This window comes from Macaca thibetana, chromosome 5, assembly GCF_024542745.1.
Source record: "Macaca thibetana thibetana isolate TM-01 chromosome 5, ASM2454274v1, whole genome shotgun sequence".
Classification (NCBI taxonomy): Eukaryota; Metazoa; Chordata; class Mammalia; order Primates; family Cercopithecidae; genus Macaca; species Macaca thibetana.
The window spans coordinates 169,368,908-169,391,804 of record NC_065582.1 but is presented as its reverse complement, the minus strand read 5'-3'; the positions used below and the strand labels follow the sequence as shown (position 1 = coordinate 169,391,804).

Genomic DNA, 22,897 nt, shown 5'->3' with positions numbered 1-22,897 from the left:
TGGTGCAGAACCCATCAAGAGACTAGGAGGCCACTGTCAGATCCAGATCCCGTGCATACCAGCCACCAGCCTATGATGGTGGAGAGGTAGAAGAGACAGAGAGACAATGTCTCCGGAGAGCTGTTGGAATCTTGTGCCATTTCTCCTTTTCCTGCCCTTTTCTGGGGAATGAAGAAGGCGGGCAAATGCTCATGTTTTCCCAAGGCCAGATGTGGGCCACATGGGAAGGAGCCAGCCTCAAGCCATGTTGAAAGGAACACTCCCCAGGAGTGTAGCCTGGAAAGACAAAGTGACCCTGCAGGGATGGGGACCATGGAAGCCTAGAGGCTGAAGGAACCATGGAAGCCTAGAGGCTGAGGAGACCATGGAAGCCTAGAGGCTGAGGGGACCTGCTGGGGGAAAAGACTGTGTGCTCCAGGGTTGCTGTGGTCAGAGGATGCAACAGGGTGCACCCAGCCAAAGAACCAACATTTAATCATCTGCCATGCCTAGACAGCACCTATGTCTGGATATATCTGAGCCAGTCCAGCACATCCTCCCTGGCCTATACTGTTCCTGGATCCAGCTTGCCAGCACCCTCAGAAGTGGATCCCTCAGCCCCAGTCGAGCCTTCAGATGAAGACAGCCCCAGCTGACATCTGACAGCAGCCTCACAAGAGACCCTGAGCCATAACCCCAAAATAAGTTACTCCTACATTGCTGACCCACAGAACCGGTGAAAGATAATAAGTACTATTCTGTTAAGCTTCTAAGTTTTGGGGTGATTTGTTTACACATCAATAGATACTAACACATGGCTCCACCCCACTACTACTAAATCAGGATTGGGAAAGATTCCAGGAATCCATTTTTAATAAGCTCCCAAAATGATTCCTTTGATAACCAACTAAATTTAGAGGAAGAAGACCAAAGTGGCATCTCTGGGAATCCTGACTTTCAGGGTTTCCATGAACTTTACAGTCTTGTGAGTGAAAACTGACAATAATCCCACCAATGTTATTTAGTTGTAATTATGATCTGGGTTTGAAGGAAGTAGAAAAGGGTTTGGGCACCAATTTTAAGAGTCACCGAAACATCACTAGTATAACTTGTAGCTAAGTAAGCCAATCATACTTCCGGTTAAACTGACAGCTCCACCCAGTGGACATTTTGAAAACTTTTCTCATCTGAGTTTTTTTCCTTTTATACACTTTGGAGTCAGTGGCAGCTGAAAGCCCATAATCACCATCAGCTAAGATGCTGATTCAGATCATGTTTGCATCTTTGCCGCTTACTAGCTGTTGACTACCTAAATTGCAAGCCCTTTCATGCACCTCCGAAGGAGTCTAGTTTAGAAGATAAGAGAGCAAAAGTAGCTGAGGAACAAACACTACAAAAAAAGTCGTGGTACAGGCAGGGCATGGTGGCTCACGCCTATAATCCCAGCACTTTGGGAGGCTGAGTTGGGAGGATCATGAGGTCAGGAGATCAAGACCATCCTGGCTAACATGGTGAAACCCCATCTCTACTAAATATACAAAAAAATTAGCCGGGCGTGGTGGCGGGTGCCTGTAGTCCCAGCTACTCGGGAGGCTGAGGCAGGAGAATCACTTGAACCCGGGAGGCGGAGCTTGCAGTGAGCCGAGATTGCGCCACTGCACTCCAGCCTGGGTGACAGAGAGAGACTCCATCTCAAAAAAAAAAAAAAAAAGTCGTGGTACAAATGTATTTTCAAAATGTTGGGTCTTCTTCTACCCATGGAAATAAATCAGTTTTTTGAAAAGAAAGAAAAAGGAAGGGTGCGGTGACTCCTGCCTATAATCCCTGCACTTTGGGAGGCTGAGTCAAAAGGATCGCCTAAGCTCAGGGGTTCAAGACCAGCCTGAGCAACATAATAAGACTCTGTCTCTACGAAAAATACAAAAATTAGCCAGGTGTGGTGGCACATGCCCATAGTCCTAGCTACTTGGGAGACTGAGGTGGGAGGATCACTTGAGCCTGGAAGTCAAGGCTGCAGTGAGCTGTGATTGCACCACTGCACTACAGCCTGGGTGACAGAGCGAGGGCCTGTCTCAAAAAAAAAAAAAAAAAAAGAAAGAAAGAAAAGAAAAGAATTCTGCATGAAATTTTTATTAACCAAAACTTCATTTCTCCACAGTAGATATTTTTAAAATTTATTCAAAGAATCACCAAATTATTAGCCTTGCCCAGTGGCTTGCACACCCCAGAGAGGCTTGTCAGAGCCTCTTTGAGGCAAAACAGAGCTGCCAGACCGTTGCAGGGATGAGGTGACAATGTGCTGATGGGAACCTGAGTGGGGGATGGGAGAGTCCAAGGGATAAAGACTTAACATCAAATTTACTGATCCTGATTACTGTGCTGTTTCCCTGAAAGCAAAGAGGCACTGGGCCCACCCATAAGTGTTGCTTCACATGAAATGGACTAGGTCACGACAGAGATGAGCTGCAATCCACTCACTCAACAGCAAAGCCATCCTTGCTTGGCCTGAGTGCCTGTATTCCTATGCCACACCAGTTTCAGTCCCTTACATGGCTCTGGCACAACACAAAAAAGAGAGAGAAGGCAAGAGGAGCTTGGCAGGGGACTGAATCCCCTAGGCCATTACAATGGATTCAGTTCAAGCCAACCCCACATAGGTTCACAGCAGCCCATATTGCCCAGGGAAGACCATGACCTCCTTCCCTCCCCAGGGCTCTTTAACATTGACTGAACACTTACTATGCCATAGGCCTAGGCCTTGCTTTACAAGCATTGATTCATCTTTACAACTTTAACGAGGAAACTTCTATTATTATGTTCATTTCACAGTTGAGAAGAGTGACGCATAGAGAGAAGTCCGCCTATTTAGCAGTTCTCTCTGGCCTTACTATGTGCCTGGCACTGAGGGACATACTGGGAGTTGCAAGGATAAGTTTAAAAATCAGGCAAATTGGTCAGGCGCAGTGGCTCACGCCTGTAATCCTAGCACTTTGGGAGGCCAAGGTGGGTGAATTGCCTGAGCTCAGGAGTTCGAGACAACCCTGGGCAACATGGTGAAACCCCATCTCCACTAAAATACAAAACATTAGCCAGGCGTGGTGGCACACACTTGTAGTCCCAGCTACTTGGGAGACTGAGGCACAAGAATCGCTTGAGTCCAGGAGGCAGAGGTTGCAGTGAGCTGAGATCGTGCTACTGCATTCCACCCTGGGTGGACAGAGCTAGATGCTATCTCCAAAATATAAATAAATAACAGACAAGTAAATGGCACTGCTCTTGTCTCATGGAACTTATTTCTCTTTCCTGTTTCATTAAGTCATACAGCAAAACTTGCTTTTATTTTATTTTATTTTATTTTATTTTAGAGATAGGGTCTTGCTCTGTGACCCAGGCTGTAGTGCAGGGGCATAATCACGGCTCAAGCTATCCTCCCACCTCAGCCTCCCAAGTAGCTGGGACTAAAGGCACACACCACCATGCCCAGCTAATTTTTGTATTTTGGGTAGAGATGGGGTTCGCCATGATGCCTGGACTGCTCTCGAACTCCCGGCCTCAAGCAATTCTCCCACTTTGGCCTCCCAAGGTGCTAGAATTACAGGCGTGAGCTGCCGCATCTGGCTCACATCTCACTATATCATAACATGTATCATGCATGCTGTCTTTCGCTTGACGCTGTACCATGAGAATTTTCTCATATCACTAAAAATCATCTGAAGATGTGATTTTTAATAACTCTTAGCACAACTAGGTTGTGCTAATTAACTGTACAGCTTATTTGCCGTCTGGTATAATATAGTAGCTAAGAGCGGTCTGAATGCCTGCTCAAATCCTGATATTTGCTGCTTCCTAACTGTGTGACATTGGGCAAGTAACTTCTCCCTATGCCGCACTCTTCTCAACTGTGAAATGGACGTAATAATACAGGTATCCTCATTAAAGTTGTGAAGCTGGGTCAATGCTTGTAAAGCAAGGCCTACAGCATAGTAAGGGTTCATTCAGTCAATGTTAAGGAAGAGAGATGGCAAGAGGAGCTGGGCAGGGGACTGAAGCCCCTAGGCCATTAGAGCAGATACAGTTCAATGTCAAGTAGACCCCACATGGGTTCACAGCAGTACATACTCCCCAGAAAGGACCTGGACCTCCTTCCCTGCCCAGGGCACGCCTCCCATTCAGCAGTTATTCTATGGCACAAATCATATTATATCATAACATACGGTGATTATTTAACAGTTCTGTGCTGTTTGTCTTTTGGATTGTTTCCAAGATTTCAGTAATGATGCAAGAATTTCATTTGCTATAATTTTTTGTCCTTGTTGCTGATTATTACATAACACTTAAGATATGGAATTACTAGATCAAATGGTATAAAGTGGTAAGACCCTCATCAGATTACTTACCAGAAAAGTTCTGCTACTCAGCTGGCCACCAGCAGGGTTTGAAATTACACTTTACCAATTACCACATGCATTAAAAATCACTGCTAATTTGGTAACTATTATTAATGCTATCTCACTGTTTCCATTTGCAGTCCTTAGATATAACCATTGAGATGAGAGAGCTTAATTCTTCTCTTACTCAGATTTTCAGTCCGAATTACTTTATCCAGAGCTAAAAAATAATTTGCAAAAATGCAGTAGGAAATTCTGCCAGGAAACAGAAAACTGAGGCAGAGGCCAAAAAGGGACTTGCTTAGTCCAGGAGTATCTCCAGACTATATAGAGGCTCGCTCAATGCTAAGAACATTCTAGAAAAACAAGTTTCAGGCCTGGTGTGGTGGCTCACGCCTGTAATCCCAGCACTTTGGGAGGCCAAGGCAGGTGGATCACCTGAGGTCAGGAGTTCAAGACCAGCCTGGCCAACGTGGAGAAACCCTGTCTCTACTAAAAATACAAAAATTAGCTGGGCACAGTGGTGGGTGCCTGTAATCCCAGCTACTTGGGAGGCTGAGGCAGGAGAATTGCTTGAACCCGGAAGGCAGAGGTTGCATTGGGCCGAGATCGCGCCACTGCACTCCAGCCTGGGTGACAGAGCAAGACTCTGTCAAGAAAGAAAGAAAGCGAGAAAGAGAGAGAGAGAGAGAAAGGAGGGACGGAAGGAGGGAGGGAGGGAGGGAAGGAAGGAAAGAGAAAGAAGAGAAGGGAAGAGAAAGGAAGAGAAAAGAGGGAGGGAAGGAAGGAAGGAAGGAAGGAGGGAGGGAGGGAGGGAGGGAGGGAGGGAGGGAGGGAAGGAAGGAAAACATTAAGTTTCTTCCAATAATCCCCTGTACAGAGTTCTAGGACAGCAGAAGCCCCTGGCACAGTTGGATTTTCTCTCTAATGTGCTTCCTTTATCCCCCACGGAGCTTTGCTTTCCCCTGTGTCTGTCTCTAAAATGCCCCCCAGTGGCCTTTCTTTTACATCTAAGTGATAGTATTACAATAGAAATTGACCTGAAGGGGGAAAAACCTGGACTCAGCACCAGTTTCCTCCCATGGACAGAGCCCCCGAAACTGACCCCTCCCAATTCTCTTGCCAAGCCCCCAGGAGAGGTTGTCGGTCGCACTTTGAAAGGCAGCATGCGGCCGCACCATTCACTCCACTTAGACACTTTCCATTTTCTGGGATTTTAAGTAGCTGTGACTTAAAAACACTCATAGCTGACAGCAGCATATTGCCCAAGTCCCCGGCTAGACATGATCTGCTACAGAACGTGGCCACACTGGGAGCACCTCTCCCCAAGCCCCAGGCTATTCCAGAAGGGTGAGTGGCGATATTGCTACCGCCCTACCATTGCAACATGTAGAAACTGAAATTAAGGACTAATGGCTTTGGGGCAAATTAAAAATGCAGAAGTCAGAGGCACTGTTTCCCAGAGAGGCCCACTCTTCCCTCTGAAGTACAGAAAAAAAAACCAGTAAATACTAACCAGCTGCCATCTCATCGAATACCCACAGCCACCCCAGAAGGGAGATGGTAACACTCCCATTTTACTGATGAGGACACTGCATTGGTCAGGGACCAGCCAGAAAACAGAACCACTCCAATAGAGGAGATTTAATAAAGGGGATGGGTCATATCAGAGATGGAAAAATCCAGAATCCAAACAGGGGACAATGAAGTGACCCAGAGATGAGCAACAGTGAGAAGCCACTGCAACTCAAGGGCTGAGACTCAAAGGAAGAGCCATGGGCAGGTCCTGGGGAGCTGTTTCCACCAAGGAAGGAGCCAGTCAGTGGGAGCAGGGAAAACAGAGGAGACACAGCCACAGCCGAAAACGTCACCGCTGCCCCTGAGATGCCACTGAGGCAGGAGGGGTAATGGGGATACTGTGCTTCTCTCCTCTCCCCATCCTCCCTTTCTCTACCAGGCTCCCCACTGCCTGACCCTACCGGAAGCCAGTGGCAGGGAAGCCTGGAAAATGTGGTGCCTGACATGCAGACTGGGACTGAGAAGGGCAAGGAATAAATGTGAGAAAAGAGGCCAATGGCTGGCCCATTGCTCGTGGTCCCGCAACTACGATGTGGCAGGGCCAGGCAGTGAACAAAGTACACCTGAGTCCACCAACCTGCTGCATGGAAGAAGCCGCCAGGGAGATGAGAGGCAGACAAAGCGGCAGATGGCAGGAATAAGTGGGAGATGTTACCGTCATGCCTCCCTAACCAGAGAATCATACAAACCACCAAGAGTGGTGCTTGGGTGTGGACCCAGGCTCCCTGACTCACTTGCATCACTTAGTAGGGATACGCAGGATTGTAAATTTCTCCAAGGCTGTTTCCCCATCCACTCATTCAACACTTACTCAACAATGAACAGGTGGAGAGGCAACATGAAAAATAATGCTGCAGGGGCTCAGAGAAACTAATCTTCATCCCTTCTCTCCTCTACATTCCTAACCCACCAGGAACAGACAAAAAGGTAGAGGTGAGAAATCAGTTCTGCATAGGCAAGAAGAGGCCAGGAGAGTGAGCAACCCACACGACCCAAAGTCCATGCAGCAGGCCCGCCCCTGGTCCATATGTTCCAGTCAGTCAGTATTTACAGTCTCTCCAATCAGATAAATCCGTCCTTCCTCCTATGACGAGGAGCAAGTGAGGACCTCAAGAGAGGAAAAGATACATTCCTGCAAAAACCTTCCCATCCTGGAGGCTGAAGAGGTGAATGCCTTAAGGATATTCAAGGAAGGATGTATGTAGAACCCCACACACAGCAGACAGCCCACGAATGCCACATATCATTAGCACATTCAGGGACCAAGTGCCAATATGCTATCTTTTTTTTTTTTTTTTTTTGAGATAGGGTCTGTATTAGTCCATTTTCATGCTGCTGATTAAGATATACCCAAGACTGGGAAGAAAAAGAGGTTTAATTGGACTTACAGTTCCACATGGCTGGGGAGGCCTCAGAATCATGGCGAGAGGCAAAAGGCACTTCTTACGTGGCGATGGCAAGAGAAAAATGAGAAGGAAACAAAAGCAGAAACCCCTGATAAACCCATCAGATCTCGTGAGACTTATTCACTATCATGAGAATAGCATGGGAAAGACCGGCCCCATGATTCAAATCTCTCCCCCGAGTCCCTTCCATTCCCATAACACATGGGAATTCTGGGAGCCATAATTCAAGTTGACATCTGGGTGGGGATGCAGCCAAACCAAATCAGGGTCTCACTCCATGATGGCTGGAGTACAATGGCATGATGACAGTTCATTGCAGCCTCAACCTCCCAGGCTCAAGCAATCCTCCCACCTCAGCCTCCCGAGTAGCTGGGACTACAGGCATGTGCCACCATGCCGGGCTAATTTTGCATTTTTTTTGTAGAGACGGGGTGTCACTGTGTTGCCCAGGCTGGTCTCGAACTCCTGGGCTCAAGTGATCCCCCACCTCAGCCTCCCATGGTGGCTGGGAGCCACCATGCCCAACCTTCCAGTGTGCAAGCTCAACTCACACTTAGTATGTCCTGCACCCTGTCCATAAGGGATCTCACAGACTTCAGCGCAAATTCTGGCTTCTTTCTATGCCGGCTATGTGGTTTGGGAAAATTAGTTAATCTCTGTGATCCTTAGTTCCCTCACCAGATATGGAACTAATGTCTACCTCACTCAGGTACTTAGTTCAGGTTCCCTAGAAAACGGTGAGAAACAAAAGCTTACGTGCAACTGAAAATCAAAGTTAAAAATTATGTTCTTCAAAGGGCACCATCAATAAAGTGAAAAGACAACCCACTGAATGAAAGAAACGTGTGGCAAATCACTTATCTGATAAGGGAATTGTATCTAGAGTAAATAGAGAATATAAGAATTCAATAATAAAAGGATATTATTAAAAATTGAGCAAAGGATCTGAACAGACATTTCACCATATGCAAATGGCCAAGAAGTACGTGAAAAGATGCTCAACATCATCATCAGCTATGAGGGAAATACAAATCAAAATCACAATGAGATGCCACTCCACACCCACTAGGATGGCTATAATCGAAAAGAGACAACCTGTAATCAAGCAACCAGTGCTAGTTTTAAGAAAACCAAAGTTTTAGAGTCTAAGATACCAACTGAATTAAAAATGATGTAATACTTGTGGTGCTTTGACACATGAGACCTTGAGGTCCTTACTTGCTCCTTACCGTACGAGGAAGAGGATGGACTTACCTGACTGGAGATATGTAAATCAAGACTGATTGGACTGGACATGTGGAAAAACTAAAACCATCATACACTACCAGTGGAAATGTAAAATGGTGCAGCTGCTTTGAGAAACAGTCTAGTAATTGCTAAAATGGTTGAATATATAGAGTCACCATCTGATATTCAATAACTCTACTTGTTGGCATGTACCAAGAGAAATGAAAATATATGTTCACACAAAAGGTGAGTTTTGCAAATGTTCACAGCATCATAATTCATTATGGCCAAAAAGCAGAAACAATTCACATGTCTAGCAACCATACAATGGAATATTATTTGGCAATAAAACACTGAAGTATTGCCACATGCTGTGTAACATGGGTGAACCTTATTTTCCTGTCATACTTCCATATAAAATTAGAAACAGATAATAAGAATAACAACCAATACTTTCTAAGCACTTCTATATGCCAGTCCTTTTGTATACATTCATTTGTTTAATCCCTGGAGATCATGAGAATGTTCCCATTTCTCATATGACTGAGATATGGAGATATAAAAAATATTCTCAAGGTTCTACAGCAAGTAATTGGAAGAACTATGTTAAAATGCATGTGACGTGACTCAGGGTCCCTCTATAACTCCATATTGCTTCTAGGTGTAGGTTATACTCACACTGAAAGTTCCAAAGAAAAAGTCACAAATTTTTTCATGGAACAGACCACAGTGGGTTCCTTCCCAGTACTCTGGAGCCCCATGGCACACTGCTCTATTCCTAGAAGCTGTGTACACTCGCTCTCGGCTTCCAGGAACATGCAGGCTGACCTCCAAGCTGGTGACAGCCCATTTGGAAGGGGGCAGAAGGCACAATCTGGAATGTAGCAGGAAATTAGCAGCTAGAGGCAAGCTTTCAGGCAAGTTCAGGCTGAGGGAATCTAAAATTCAATAAGCCAGGCTTCAAAGTACATGTATCTGATCAATTCCCCAAGAAACGATTTCAGCTATAAAGCATATCTGTGAGAACAGATTCAAAAGCCTGGTAGAGTTTTCCAGATTCTGTTCAAGGATAAAGTTTAGAAGGTTCCAACAAAGTACCTAACCTAAGTTAAAGCTGTCTGTACACTATTTCTTCTCCTCTCATGCTTTCATAACCCCACTCGAATCTTCCCTACTCCCCATTACTCTACTGGAACTGTTTGTCAGGATCACAAGGACCTCCCCACAGCTGAGTCCAATGGTCAGTTGTTATAGCCTTTGTCTTACTTGACTTCTCACAGCATTCAACACTGCCTCCCTCCTTGATACTTTCTCCACTTTACTCCTGGGACACTACATTCTTTCTTTTTCTCCTACTTTATTGGTTGTTCCCTATCGGTGCCCTTTTGTTGATTTTTTTTTCTCCCTATTATCAGAGAAGTTATCTTCTTCTCTTCTCACATATTTAGTATATTGCCAGTTTCCAATTTATTTCCTCTCTGCTCCAAAGCCACCCTTCATTGCCTGTTCTGCAATAATGGAACTGGACTCTGTAGGCATTTCTCCTGCACAGCTGATACAATGTTCAGTTTTGCCAACAGTGTTGGAGGAGGGGGCTTCCCTTCCTGGTTCTGGTGTGTTTCCATATGGTTCCTGACACATGGCTACCATGTACATGTGAGGGACATCCAGCAGCACTTCATGGACCCTGGCAGGGTGCTTTCTGCTTCCCCAGTGGCTGTAGACCAACACAGGCCCAGGGAACCCAGCAAACTCTGCTGTCCAGTGAGCCACAGCCATACCTTCTCCAGTGAAGCTCAGGTCCCAGCCTTGGGGAAGGACTTGTCTTCCAAATTTGTTCCTCAAGTACTGTCCCTCAGCCCAAGAATATTCTTCAGCATTCTCATTAGCCTTTTAGAATTAATCCTTGCCACTCAATAATTCTTTATATTACACTTACCTCATTCACAATACTGTGCGGCTTCTGTCTTCTGGACCCTGACCAACACATTCCCTTAGTGATCTCACCTAGTCTCATAGCTTTAACTGCTTAGGACCCCCAGATCTCTCAGGACCCCTAGATCTCTCTCTCTCTCTCTCTCTCGAACACCAGACTTAATACAACTGCCCACGTGACATCTCCACTGGGGTATTAATAGAGCAAACCTGTATGTCCAAAACAACACTCCAGATACTCCCAATACTTGCTCTATCTACAGCCTTCTCTATCACACTTGCTAACTTAATCCTTCCATTTGCTCATGTCAAAAACTTTGGGAGATACCACTAACTCTTTTCTCTCTTGCTCTCACATTAAATCCACCAGGAAATCCTCTTGAATCTATCTTCAAGATATCCGCCATTTCCCAATTCTCCTCTCACAACCTCCACAGCTACCACCCTAACCACTGTCATTTCTTGCCTGGATTCTAGCAAAAGCCTCAGTACTATCCTCGACACAACAGCCAGAGCAATCTTTTAACATATATCATGTTACTCTTTTGCTCAAAATCCTTGCAGTAGTTCCCAAAATCCAAAACCAAATCCTTGAAATGCCCAACACCCCCTTACATTTGCTATTCCCAAACTGTGCACCAAGGCACTCCAAGGCAGCATTCACAGGGACACTATGGGGTACTTTTCTAAGTTCTAGGTTATACAGCAGTATCAGTCATATTACTACTATAAAATTGTTAGAACCCAACCACTTGTAAATCCAAACCATTAGTTATTTTCTTTGACGTAGGGGCATCGTAAAAAATTACAATGACACTAAGGGCACTATGGGCCTAGAAAGTTGGGGAACCCCTACCCTACACAATCATCTGTCTGATCTTATCTCCTGAAACGGCCCCTCTGTTTGCTCCACTCACTCTGCCCCAGCCAACCCAGCCTCCCTGTGCTCCTCACCCTGCCTGGTACACGCCTGCCTCAGGCCCTTTGCAATGACTGGTTCCTCTGTCTAAAATGTCCTTACCTCAGATGCCCTTGGCTGCCTTCTACACTTTCAGATGTGTTCAAATGTCACTTCCTCACATGAGATATTCCATCACTGCCTGTATTAGTGTGGGCTGCCATAACAAAACACCATGGAGTGGGTGGCTTAACAACACACATTTATTTGCTCTGTTCTGGAGGCTGAAAGTCCAAGATTGAGGCTCCAGCCAATTCCATCTGTTGTGAAGGCTCTCTTCTCAGCTTGTGAATGGCAGCCTCCTTGCTGTGTCCTCATACAGCCTTTCCTCAGTGCGTGCGTGTGGGAAGAAAGTGAGAGGGAGAACTCATGTCTCTTCTTATAAGAACACTAATACTGTTGAATGAGTGCTCATCCTTACGAACTCATTTCATCTTAGTTACCTCCTTAGAGGTCCCATCTCCAGATACAGCCACATTAGAGTGAGGACTTGAACATACAAATTTGGGGGAGACACCAACATTCAGTTCATACCACTACCATTTCTGAAATTGCAATCCCATTCTCCCCAACACTCCTTCACCCACTTACCTTGCGCTCTTCTCCCCACAGTTCACCTTTCTCACATACTCTCCAATGAATTCATATTATGACTCTTGTTTATTATCTGTCACCCTCTCCCCCAACTAGAATAAAACTCAATGATTAAGGGTAGGAGCCTTTGTCTACTTAGTTCATTATGTGTCCCAGGAATCTAGGAGCCTTTGTCTACTTAGTTCATTATGTGTCCCAGGCATCTAGGTTAGTGCCTTGTACACAGCTGGTACTCAGATTAGCTGTTGAATGTATGAAGGAGAAAAAACATCTCCTTCCTGGCCCCTTTTCCCTTTTCATTCTCTTCGCACATCACCAGGGAAGGAAAAGAAACATACCTCAATAATCGATTAGTTTCAGGAGAAATGGTAGTCTTCGTTCCATGTAGAAACCAGATCTGATATTCAATAATTAAAAATAATTAATATTTAATAAGCAACCCAAATTTCTACCAACAGATCACTAGGTAAACACCAGATAAAAAGACTTCCAAGCAGTCCATGATTCTAGCATACTCATCTATGACTGCTGGATATAAGATGTGATTTGATTAAAGAAGACAGGCCAGGCGCGGTGGCTCACGGCTGTAAATCCCAGCACTTTGGGAGGCCGAGGCAGGTGGATCACGAGGTCAAGAGATTGAGACTATCCTGGCCAAAGTGGTGAAACCCCATCTCTACTAAAAATACAAAAATTAGCTGGGTGTGGTGGCACATGCCTGTAGTCCCCAGCTACTTGGGAGGCTGAGGCAGGAGAATCGCTTGAACTAGGGAGGCGGAGGTTGCAGTGAGCCGAGATCGTGCCACTGTACTCCAGCCTAGGCAACAGAGCGAGACTCTGTCGCAAAAAAAAAAAAAAAAAAAAAAAAAAAAAAAGCACAATAAATGAAGTGCATTTATTAGGATAATCAATAATTATCAGGTCCAGTTCTATACGGAATGAAAACTACCAGCTCTCCTGAAACTAACTGTACCCTCGGCAAGTCTCTTAGTGTGTGGAACTGTTTCTTCATCTGAAAAATGAAAACAACAACAAGACATGCAAGGTACAGCATGAGGTAATGTGCTCAGGGTGCTCTCAACAGCTAGACTTGTGTACTAGTCTCAGCTGCGCAGCTCTCTAGCTGGGTGACTTTGAACAACCAGTCCGACCTTCTGAGCTCCCATTTTCTTTCCTGTAATAGTTGGATAAAATAACCTCATAGTGGCAAGAATCAAGAGACTTCTCAAAAGAAACATAGAGGCCAGGCGCAGTGGCTCACACCTGTAATCCTAAGCACTTTGGGAGGCCAAGGCAGGTGGATCACTGGAGGTCAGGGGTTTGAAACCAGCCTGGCCAACGTGGTGAAATCCCGTCTCTACTAAAAATACCAAAAAAAAAAAAAAAAATAGCCAGGTGTGGTGGTGGACACCTGTAGTCCTAGCTACTCAGGAGGCTGAGGCAGGAGAACTGCTTCAACCTGGGAGGTAGAGGTTACAGTGTGCTGAGATCACACCACTGCACTCTAGCCTGGGCAATAGAGCAAGACTGCATCTCAAAAAAAAAGAAAGTTAAGCATAGAAGTTACCACATGATGGAACAATCCTGCTCCTAGGTATATCCAAAATCATTGAAAACAGATACACAAACACTTACACATCAATGTTCACAGCAGCAATGCTCACAACAGCCAAAAGGTGGAAACAGCACAAGTGTCCATCTACAGATCAGTAGATCAACAAAATTGCAGTGGCTACATATAATGGAATATTACTACGCCACAAAAAGAAATAAAGAACTGATACATGATGCAATGGGGAAGAACATGGAAAACATTAAGCTAAGTGGAAGGAGTCAGACACAAAAGGTCACATACCGATTCCATTTATACAAAATACCCAGAACAGGCCAGGTGCAATGGCTCACGCCTGTAATACCAACACTTTGGGAAGACAAGGCAGGAGGATTGCTTGAGTCCAGGAGTTTGAGACCAGCCTGGGCAACATAGCAAGACCCTATCTCTACAAAAAAACTTTAAAAAATATCTGGGCGTGGCAGCACGTGCCTGTAGTCTTGGCTACTCGAGAGGCCAAGGAGGGAGGATTGCTTGAGCCCAGGAAGTCAAGGCTACAGTGAGTCATATTCATGCCGCTGCACTTCAGCCTGGGCAAGAAAGAGCAAGACTGTCTCAAAAAAATGATAATACCCAGAATTAATTCACAAAAACAAAATACAGATTGGGGGTTGCAGGGGTTAGGGAGTGGGAATGGGGAGGAACTGCTTAAACAGCACTGGTTTTTCTTTTGGGGTGATGAAAATGTTTGGGAACTAGACAGAGGTGCTGATTATGCACTACTATAAATGTGCTAAATGCCACTAAACTGCTCACCTATTTAACTTTTAATACTTAAACTTAGCCTTAAAATGGCTAATTTTATGTGAATTTCACCTCACTAAAAAAAGAAAGAAAATACGTGGTAAAGGCCTTTAAAAACAGTAACTGTGTGGTGCCTAGAGATCTGGGTTTAGCTCTGCCGCTTACTGGCAACAAGGTACTGTCTCTCTGGACTTCAGTTTCCTCATCTGTAAAATGATCAGGTTGGATTAAATCACTGCTAGTTCTTGACCAGGACAGCCTATATTGGCCATATGTGGAGAGTTGCTTCTAAATGCATAGGGCCATCCCATCACCCCCAGATTTTGACATGTCCAAGGCAGAATCAGGCCTGTGTTCTTGTGATGAAATATTTATTTCAGGATTTAAATCCACCCCCTTCTGAGAACACCAGATTAAAAGACCTCCAGCAATCCATGATTCTAGTGTACTCATCTCTGACTGCTGTATATAAGACGTGATTTGATTAAAGACGACGGACAACAAGTGCATGTATTAGGAACAACATTCTGAATACTCACAAGTAGTCATCTTGCACACTTAACCCTAGGCCAGAGGACACGGGGCAACCACACAGGAAAAGGATACCAGGACAGGGTCCATGGAGTCTTGCTTATACCACAAAAGGAGTTTTAAGGCAGTTTAATTCAAGGCTGCGAAAACTACGTCTATGACATAAACATGACATTCAAAAATAACTCAGCCTTTCAAATGTCCCCAATACCAACAAATCAACAAAGTAGTCAAGATGACAGCCACTGTCAAGGACAGATAAACAGTCTCGAAAGCGATCCAACATGACACCGCCATAGCAGGGACTATGCAGAGCCCTCCCTATGCAGTTAACACAGATTGACGGATGCTATTTGCAGGCCACCAGTCTTGCATGTTTTCACTTCACATAAACGTATTACACTGTCCTAGGAGAGCAAATGCACGTTACGTGAGAGAAAAATAGGACTCATTATCTCGTTCCACAAACAGGGGTTACAGAAAACACAAGGCTGGACAAGGCCACACTGAAACGGGTTAGTGACTTTTCTGGCAGGCCCCTCACAGGCACTGAGATGAGGCCTAAAAATATGCTGGGGTGAGTTCCGTCCTTCCTTCCGTAGTTACCACCTGGATTAGGCTTCCTGAGCTCGGTCGGTTTTTCCCTGTGATCCAGTCATGGAAGGTTCTGGAACAAAAAAGAAAAGTTTTTTTACATTCTCAAAGCAAAAATCTAGACACATGCTGACATTCACAATGACGGCTTGTGGGGTGGGGGAAAGGGGTGGCACAGCAGCGACTGTTTAAAAGCCACTAAGGGCTGGGCGCCATGACTCACACCTGTGATCCCAACACTTTGGGAGGCTGAGGTGGGCAGATCGCTTGAGGTCAGGAGTTCGAGACCAGCCTGGCCAATATGATGAAACTCCATCTCTACTAAAAATACAAAAATTAGCTGTGGCAGCATGTGCCTGTAATCCTAGCTACCTGGGAGGCTAAGGAAGGAGAATCACTTGAACCCGGGAAGCAGAGGTTGCAGTGAGCTGAGGTTGCACCATTGCACTCCAGCCTGGGCATCGCAGTGAGACTCCATCTCACAAAACATAATAAATAAATAAATAAATAAATAAATAAATAAATGCCACTAAAGGTCAGGCATTATGGCTCACACCTGTGATCCCAGCACTTTGGGAGGCCAAGGCAGGAGGATCGCTTGAGCCCAGGTGTTTGAGACCAGCCAGGACACAATGGCAAGACCCTGTCTCCAAAAAAGTAATAAAAAATAAATAAAAGCCAGTAGGCATGATGGACACATACTGAGGCCTCCAGTGAGTTCAGTGGTATACTCATTCTAATCTCTGAGTGGCAGGATTTGGCATGAATTTAACTTTCATTTTGGTATTTTTCTACATTGTTGGCATTCTTTTGTGATTTTAAAAGATTTTAATTTGGCCAGGCGTGGTGGCTCACACCTGTAATCTTAGCAATTTGGGAGGCTGAGGCAGGTGGATCACTTGAGCCCAGGAGTTTGAGACCAGCCTGGGCAACCGGGTGAAACCCCACCTCTAAAAAAAATACAAAAAATAGCTGGGCATGGTGGCACATGCCTGTAGTCCCAGCTACTCAGGAGGCTGTGGTGGGACAATTGCTTGAGCCCCAAAGATCAAGGCTGGGGTGAGCCGTGATCATGACACTGCACTCTAGCCTGGGTGACAGAGTGAGACCTTGTCTCAAAAAGAAAAAAAATTGTTTTTAAAGATTTTAATTAGTTCATTCAAAGAGAGAGACATATGCACAATACTTCGCTATATTACCTTCTCAGAAATTTATGAAAGAAACAGACAGAATTCATTTATTTGGCATTTTTTAAATCAAATATTTATAGAGTACCTGCCGCTGCGCCAAACAATGGAAAAAGAGATACAAAAAAACAGACTATTACAATAAAATGTTAAATACGGTAACAGGGGCATTTCACAAATCTGAGGAGAGGAGCAACTGACCCCACTTGCGGCAGTCAAAAACGCCCTGTAAGAAGACAGGAATTAAAAAGGGCAAAAGAAATTCACAAGAAACAAGAAGTAGATGATAATTCTTTAACACAAAACATTTACATTTGAGTACATCATCCATTTTGACAATGCACCAGCTGAGACTCCGGACCTTCATTAACTGGAAAGTGCTCAGCAGCTCCTTCCCGGGAGACTCCTAGGGCCGATCTGGAACCTTCTTGGCCAGCGCTGATGTCTGAAGGTCCAGTCATTCAGGCCCCTACTCTGGGGTTTGAATGAGCTCATTTGAGCACATGGGCTCAAAAAACAAAGCCTTGCTAAAACTCTCTAAAGTACTGTCATGTGTCACGGTCTCATCTCTGGGGACAGGGCAGGGCTTGCTGAGGGAAGGCTCTGAAAGAGACCAGTGCTGTTTTGATGTGTAGGGTTTTGTGTGTTGGTTACGCATGTTTTTTTGTTGTTTGTTTTTTTTATTCTTTAAGTTCTAGGGTACATGTGCACAGCATGCAGGTTAGCTACACAGGTATACATGTGCCACGTTGGTTTGCTGCAATGCATGTTTTAAATGGTGTTACTTCTCCTTCACCCTCATCTGCAGCGTGGATAGGTGAGAGAGAATGCCATTCTAACCGGGGATGGTAGAAGAAGGATGTGCTCGCCGACATCTCAAAGCAAACTTTATGCCAACTTTTCTGAGAGTTTTCAAATATCACAAATGGGTCTAGAACAAAGGGGCCTGTGACAGCCCGTCCTCTGTGGGTCTGTGGCTCAGCACGAGTTCAGACACAAGACCCCAGATGTTCCATCTAGAGTCTAGGTCTTAGATCAATATCTCAAGCGTGGTTGGGAGTGTCGGCCTTTAAAAAGAAATTCAAACACAAACACGATTCAAAGCTTGATTTCCTCTACAACTTCAATTTTTTTCCTGCAAATCAAGCATTAGCATGATTCCTGGCACAGACAGAAATAACTATCAGCAGACCAGTTAAGACCATCAGCTCTGCAGCCACACCACTTGCGTCAGATCCTGGCTGTGCTGTGTGACCTTAGGCAAGTGACTTAGCCCCTGCCATCCCTCCAAGTCTCTAAGCCTTAAACAAAAATGACAGACAGCTCCTCCCTCAGAGTTTGCTATGAGCATTAAATCAGAGTTATGAAGTGCTTAGAATGGTAGCCGGGACATAAAAAGTGCTCTGTAAGTACATGTTTCAAACATAAAATGCAAGTCCCAAATTTCTCCCGATTGAATTTAAATGAGATTGTAACATCAGGCCAGAAGCACACTGGTATATTCACAAACATCTCTGACAAACAGTCGTCAAAGCAGTTTACACAGAGGCACGGCTGGGTCAGGCTGTCACCGTGACCCTCTCGGCCCCCCTGCTCCATGAGAGCAGGGATCCCATCTTCGTCCTGACCCCAGGGCCGAGGGCAGCGCCTGGCCCATAGCGGGTGCTCGATGAACACATGCTTACTAACTAGAGGGGCTTGGGGAACTGACACCTAAACAAACACAAAAGAGGAATTCAGCTCTCTGTTTCATGAGCGTTCAAATGCCACCCATATTCACAAATGGGCGAAAAGGATTTCGGAAATAAAGGGCTCTTTCTGTGGGTCTGTGGCTCGACACTGATTCAGACATGTGCCCCAGGCCATCCACCTGGTGTCCCCCTCCCCCGTGGAGGCTCCTCGTCACAGCAGTATCGACACAAACTGCAGCTGGGGATCACTGAACACTTGCTATGGCCAGACACTGTGCCGAGTGCTTGGCACACACTATCACATTTAATCCTCCTAACAAGCACGATGGACCTCATGATCCAGGTGGGGGAACTAAGGCCTCAGCAGGTCAATAATGTGCTCAGCGTGGTCATTGGGGAGGGAGGGAGCCAGGATTCACATCGGCACTACCCATTCCACCACTCTGCTGCCTGTCTTCAAGTCCAGCTACCCTGAGATTCCGTCTGATGGGCGATGAGTCCCAGAGACCTCCCAAGACCACCCTGATGACCTCAGGGAACACAGACTTGCCCTCCGGACCACAGCAAGGCAGAGAATAGGGGCTGGAAGCTGCTCAGTCATGGACATGACTATAATACTCACTCAACTAGGAATTCTAAGGGTGTCCAGGAGCTGAAGTCAGCCTCAGGCATTGATTTCCTGTTCATCGGGGTATCCAGGGTAACCCTGCAATGGACACAGATAAGCACGTCATTCATGTCGCCCCTTTATAACAACAGGTGCCCAGTCCTCCTTGGCCAGGAAAACGCAAACATACAGCATGACAACCTAGAGCCTCTGGCACTGAGGGTGCTATTTACATGGAAAGATCAGCCAGAAAGATAAGCAGAGAGAGAGCAGGAAGCTGTCCCCGCTAGCAAAGGCCAGATCTGAGCATAATTCAATAAGGTGCGCTGTGGCTCACCACTTAGGCAGATAAGAACAAAACAGAAGGAGCCACATTTTGCCTTTTTTAAAAAGAGTCTTCACTGAATTAAACTGCTTTGTTGCTGTGTCTTTGTTCACTCCCTAACATGTAGCACACTCATTTCTAAGGATTTAAGGTAGTAATATGCCTTTCAATATGAGAATACTGAAGTACTAAAATTTTAAATATGTGGCTATTTTCCACAAAACCTTAAGATTTTTGGCAGGAGAATAGAGAATTCAGATATGCATGAATCTCCCAAGAACATTCGGGCCTCAGGAATCATTCGAATCATTCAAAACAGCTGTGGGAATCATGTCACAGAATCACAGAACCTCACAACTAAAAGGGAACCAGAAAGTTAATCAGTGCAGTCCCTACAGTCTCAGCATCCCTTTATAATACGACCATAGGCAAGAGGCAAGCCTGCTGGTGCTAGAAGCCTTCCAGTGAGAAGAAACAGCCTCCCTCCAAAGCAGCTGCCTCTGCCTGGGACGGCTGATGGGGGACTGTCCCCTGATGGCCAACAGAAACACCGCCAACAGTTTCCCATATTCTCTCTCTCTCTCACACACCCATACGCCATATAATGACTTGAAAGACAGAGCTACATATAAAAAAATAACATGTGTGGTCTAATTTTAAAAGAAGAAATAATGAAGGGAGAAAAGAAAAGGAGAGGAAAAAAAGAGGCAAAAAAGACAGACCCATCCAACCAGCCAATCAAACATTCTGGACAGCCCAGGAGAACCCAAAACTTGAAGTATTGCTATGGTCTGAATGTATCCCCCTCGAACTCACATACAAAATGCAATCTGCAACATAATCATATTGAGAGGTGGGGTCTGCAGGAGACAATTGGGGGCCTTTAGGAGGGGATTAGCATGCTTATAAAGGAAGCTGGAGGAAGCCCATTTGCCCCTTCCACCATGTGAGCACATATAGAAGTCGCCATCTGTGAGGAATGAGCCCTTGCCAGGCACCAAATCTGCTGGTGCCTTCATCTTGGACTTCCCAGCCTCCAGAACGGTAAGCAATCCATTTCCGCTCCTTATAAATCACCCAGTCTAAGGTATTTTGTTAGAGCAATTCAAACAGATTAAGATAATAAATATCCTAAGAGACTTTGGTGTGTTTCAGAGCCCGAGGTGAGAACACACACAGGTCACTTGTGGAAAGCTACAGTCAGACAAACGGTCACCCGCAGCAGTGGGGCAGAGGTGGGTAGTGGCCAGGGAACCCCAAGCACTTACGGGAGCACAGCGATGGCGGCTGCCCTGGGCGGCATGCCGCTGTTCTTCCCAGCCAGGCTCTGGCAGAGCTGGTGAACAGCACCCTTGGCCATGCCGTACCCGATCATACCTGGGAAATGGGGAGAAGATGGCTTAGTGACCACTGGCGGCCAGGGGGACAGCAAGGACATGCAATCTTCTCTTGAGATCTCTCGTCCCTGAAAACTTTATAAATAGCTGTGTCTGGCCTCCTCCAGGCCGGACGCCCTCACCAACCCCCACCAAAAAATGGCAAAGAGCCATGAGAAAGAGGGGATGGGAATAGGTGGGTTGGGAGTTATGGCCTCTGGCCAGTTTCCAAGAACACAGGCTTCACACAGGCCACCAGTACGTCCAAGGTGCAGCATTCCAGGGTCCGGAAGAGGCCAGGAAGAAAAGATAAATGAACATTTATGGGGAGAAAGTGAAGGGGACATGACATTTCAAGTGTACCTACTATGCATCTAACACTTAACATTTATTACACAAGCCAAAAGGTTGATCTTATTTTTATTCTTAGGAAACCAAGACTCAGACAGGTTGAGTACATGCCAGGCTCACACACAAACGTGTGCCAAAGCTGATGGAGAGGTTAAAGCCCAGGCAAGAACTGGGTTCTGAACCCTTTGATCACTAAATGCTGGTGAGCACCTGGCACACAGAGGCACTTAATGGGACAGCAAAATCAAGCAGTTATTTGTAACACAGGCCTTGAGGTCAAATTAGACACATTCAAGTCCCAGTTCCTCCATTTACCACTAAAGAAATTCTGGGCAAGTTCCCAAAACCTCTCTAATCCTCAGTTGCTGCATCTGTAAAATGGGTTTGAGGTGTTTTCCAACACAATCAATTCTCTAAGTCTCCAGACACCAACTGGGTGTCTGACAATTCACTTAGAACTCCCGGCTAGGTGTGGTACCTCATGCCTTTAATCTCAGCATTTTGGGAAGCTGAGGCGGGAGAATCCTTTGGGCCCAAGAGTTCAAGACCAGCCTGGGCAACATAGTGGGACCCCATCTCTACAAAAATTAGCCATGCCTGGTGGCACATGCCTGTGGTCCCAGCTACTTGGGAAACTGAGGTGGGAGGTTCACTTGAGCCTGGGGGAGGTCAAGGCTGCAATTAGCTATGATCACGTCACTGTACTCCAGTCCGATTTAAGGGCTCAGTCTCACAAGACCGACCCTACTTCAGATGCCAGTCACAAGTCCTGGGCCACTTAGACTTCTGACCAACAGGCTGAATCGGGGGTTTGCACAACAACTTCTTCGGGTGCAATAATTTGCTAGAATGGCTGGAAGAACTCAGGCAAACACTTTTTTTTTTTTTAATAGTTCCCGGTTTATTATAATAAAAGGATACAACTCAGGAACAGCCAGGTGGAATGACACAGAGGCAGGGTAGGAGAGGGGGTGGGCATGGAACTTCCATGACTGCTCCAACCACGCCACCCTCCCAGCGCCTCCATGTGTTCAACCCAGACACTCATCACATCTGGAAGGCTTTGTACAGCTTAATCTCCAGCCCCACTCCCTTCCAGGACGTTGGTAAGTGGAGCTGAAATTTCTAACCGCCTAATCGCTTGATCATTCTAGGAGGTAGCTCCATCCTGAGGCTGTCTAGGGGCCTCAACCTACTAATCACCTTATCAGTATAAACTCAGGTGTGATCCAGAGGGGCTCATTACGACACACAGGAATAGAGTACTTAATTCCGAGCACACCCTTAGCACAGGACAGGCACTCAATGAATGTTTCCCATCAAATCAACAGAAGAAATGTGCCCTGGAACTCGACTACCTGGCTTTGTGTCCAGGCTCTGCTGCTTGCTAGTGACTGACTCTGGGAGAGGCTACTAAACCTTGGAATCCTCAGTTTCCCACTCCATGAAAAGAGAACGGCAATCCCAAATCCTAACAACAATCAAATAAAATACCATGTACAAGTGTAGCAGACAGGGAGGGTCTCCAGGGACTACAGGAGTTTCAACAGCTTGAACAATCAGCCTGTTTCACAGCCTGGTTTTTCCCACAACTTGCATGGAATGTAGTCAACTAGTCAGGTGAAACCAGCAACTTAGAGATGATCCCAAGTGGACTTTCCTCATTACCATGCTACAGCTTCATCACCAGAACATGTGACTATGTGCTGGCGTGATGACTCACTGCATCTGTGCCCCTGGGACCCCTTCTCCACATGCCGTGACACACCCTCTCCCCTCTCCATCACCCCAGGAAACCCTCCTGGGAGAGACAC

General features: G+C 45.8%; 2 protein-coding genes across 2 annotated transcripts in view; one reads left to right on the top strand and one right to left on the bottom strand.

Annotated features, from left to right (window-relative positions):
• Positions 1 to 22,897, top strand: part of MED28 (mediator complex subunit 28) — a 1,184,036-nt gene that overhangs the window by 1,046,518 nt on the left and 114,621 nt on the right. The gene's annotated exons all lie outside the window — the stretch shown is intronic.
• QDPR (quinoid dihydropteridine reductase) overlaps positions 14,779 to 22,897 on the bottom strand; it is a 213,523-nt gene continuing 205,404 nt past the window's right edge. Inside the window, exons 6-8 of the mRNA XM_050791985.1 lie at positions 20,625 to 20,733; positions 19,047 to 19,130; positions 14,779 to 15,619 (exon numbers count right to left, since the gene is read on the bottom strand). Of these exons, the coding sequence (XP_050647942.1) occupies positions 15,514 to 15,619; positions 19,047 to 19,130; positions 20,625 to 20,733 (299 nt within the window). The 3' untranslated portion in view covers positions 14,779 to 15,513. The remainder of the gene's footprint in view (positions 15,620 to 19,046; positions 19,131 to 20,624; positions 20,734 to 22,897) is intronic.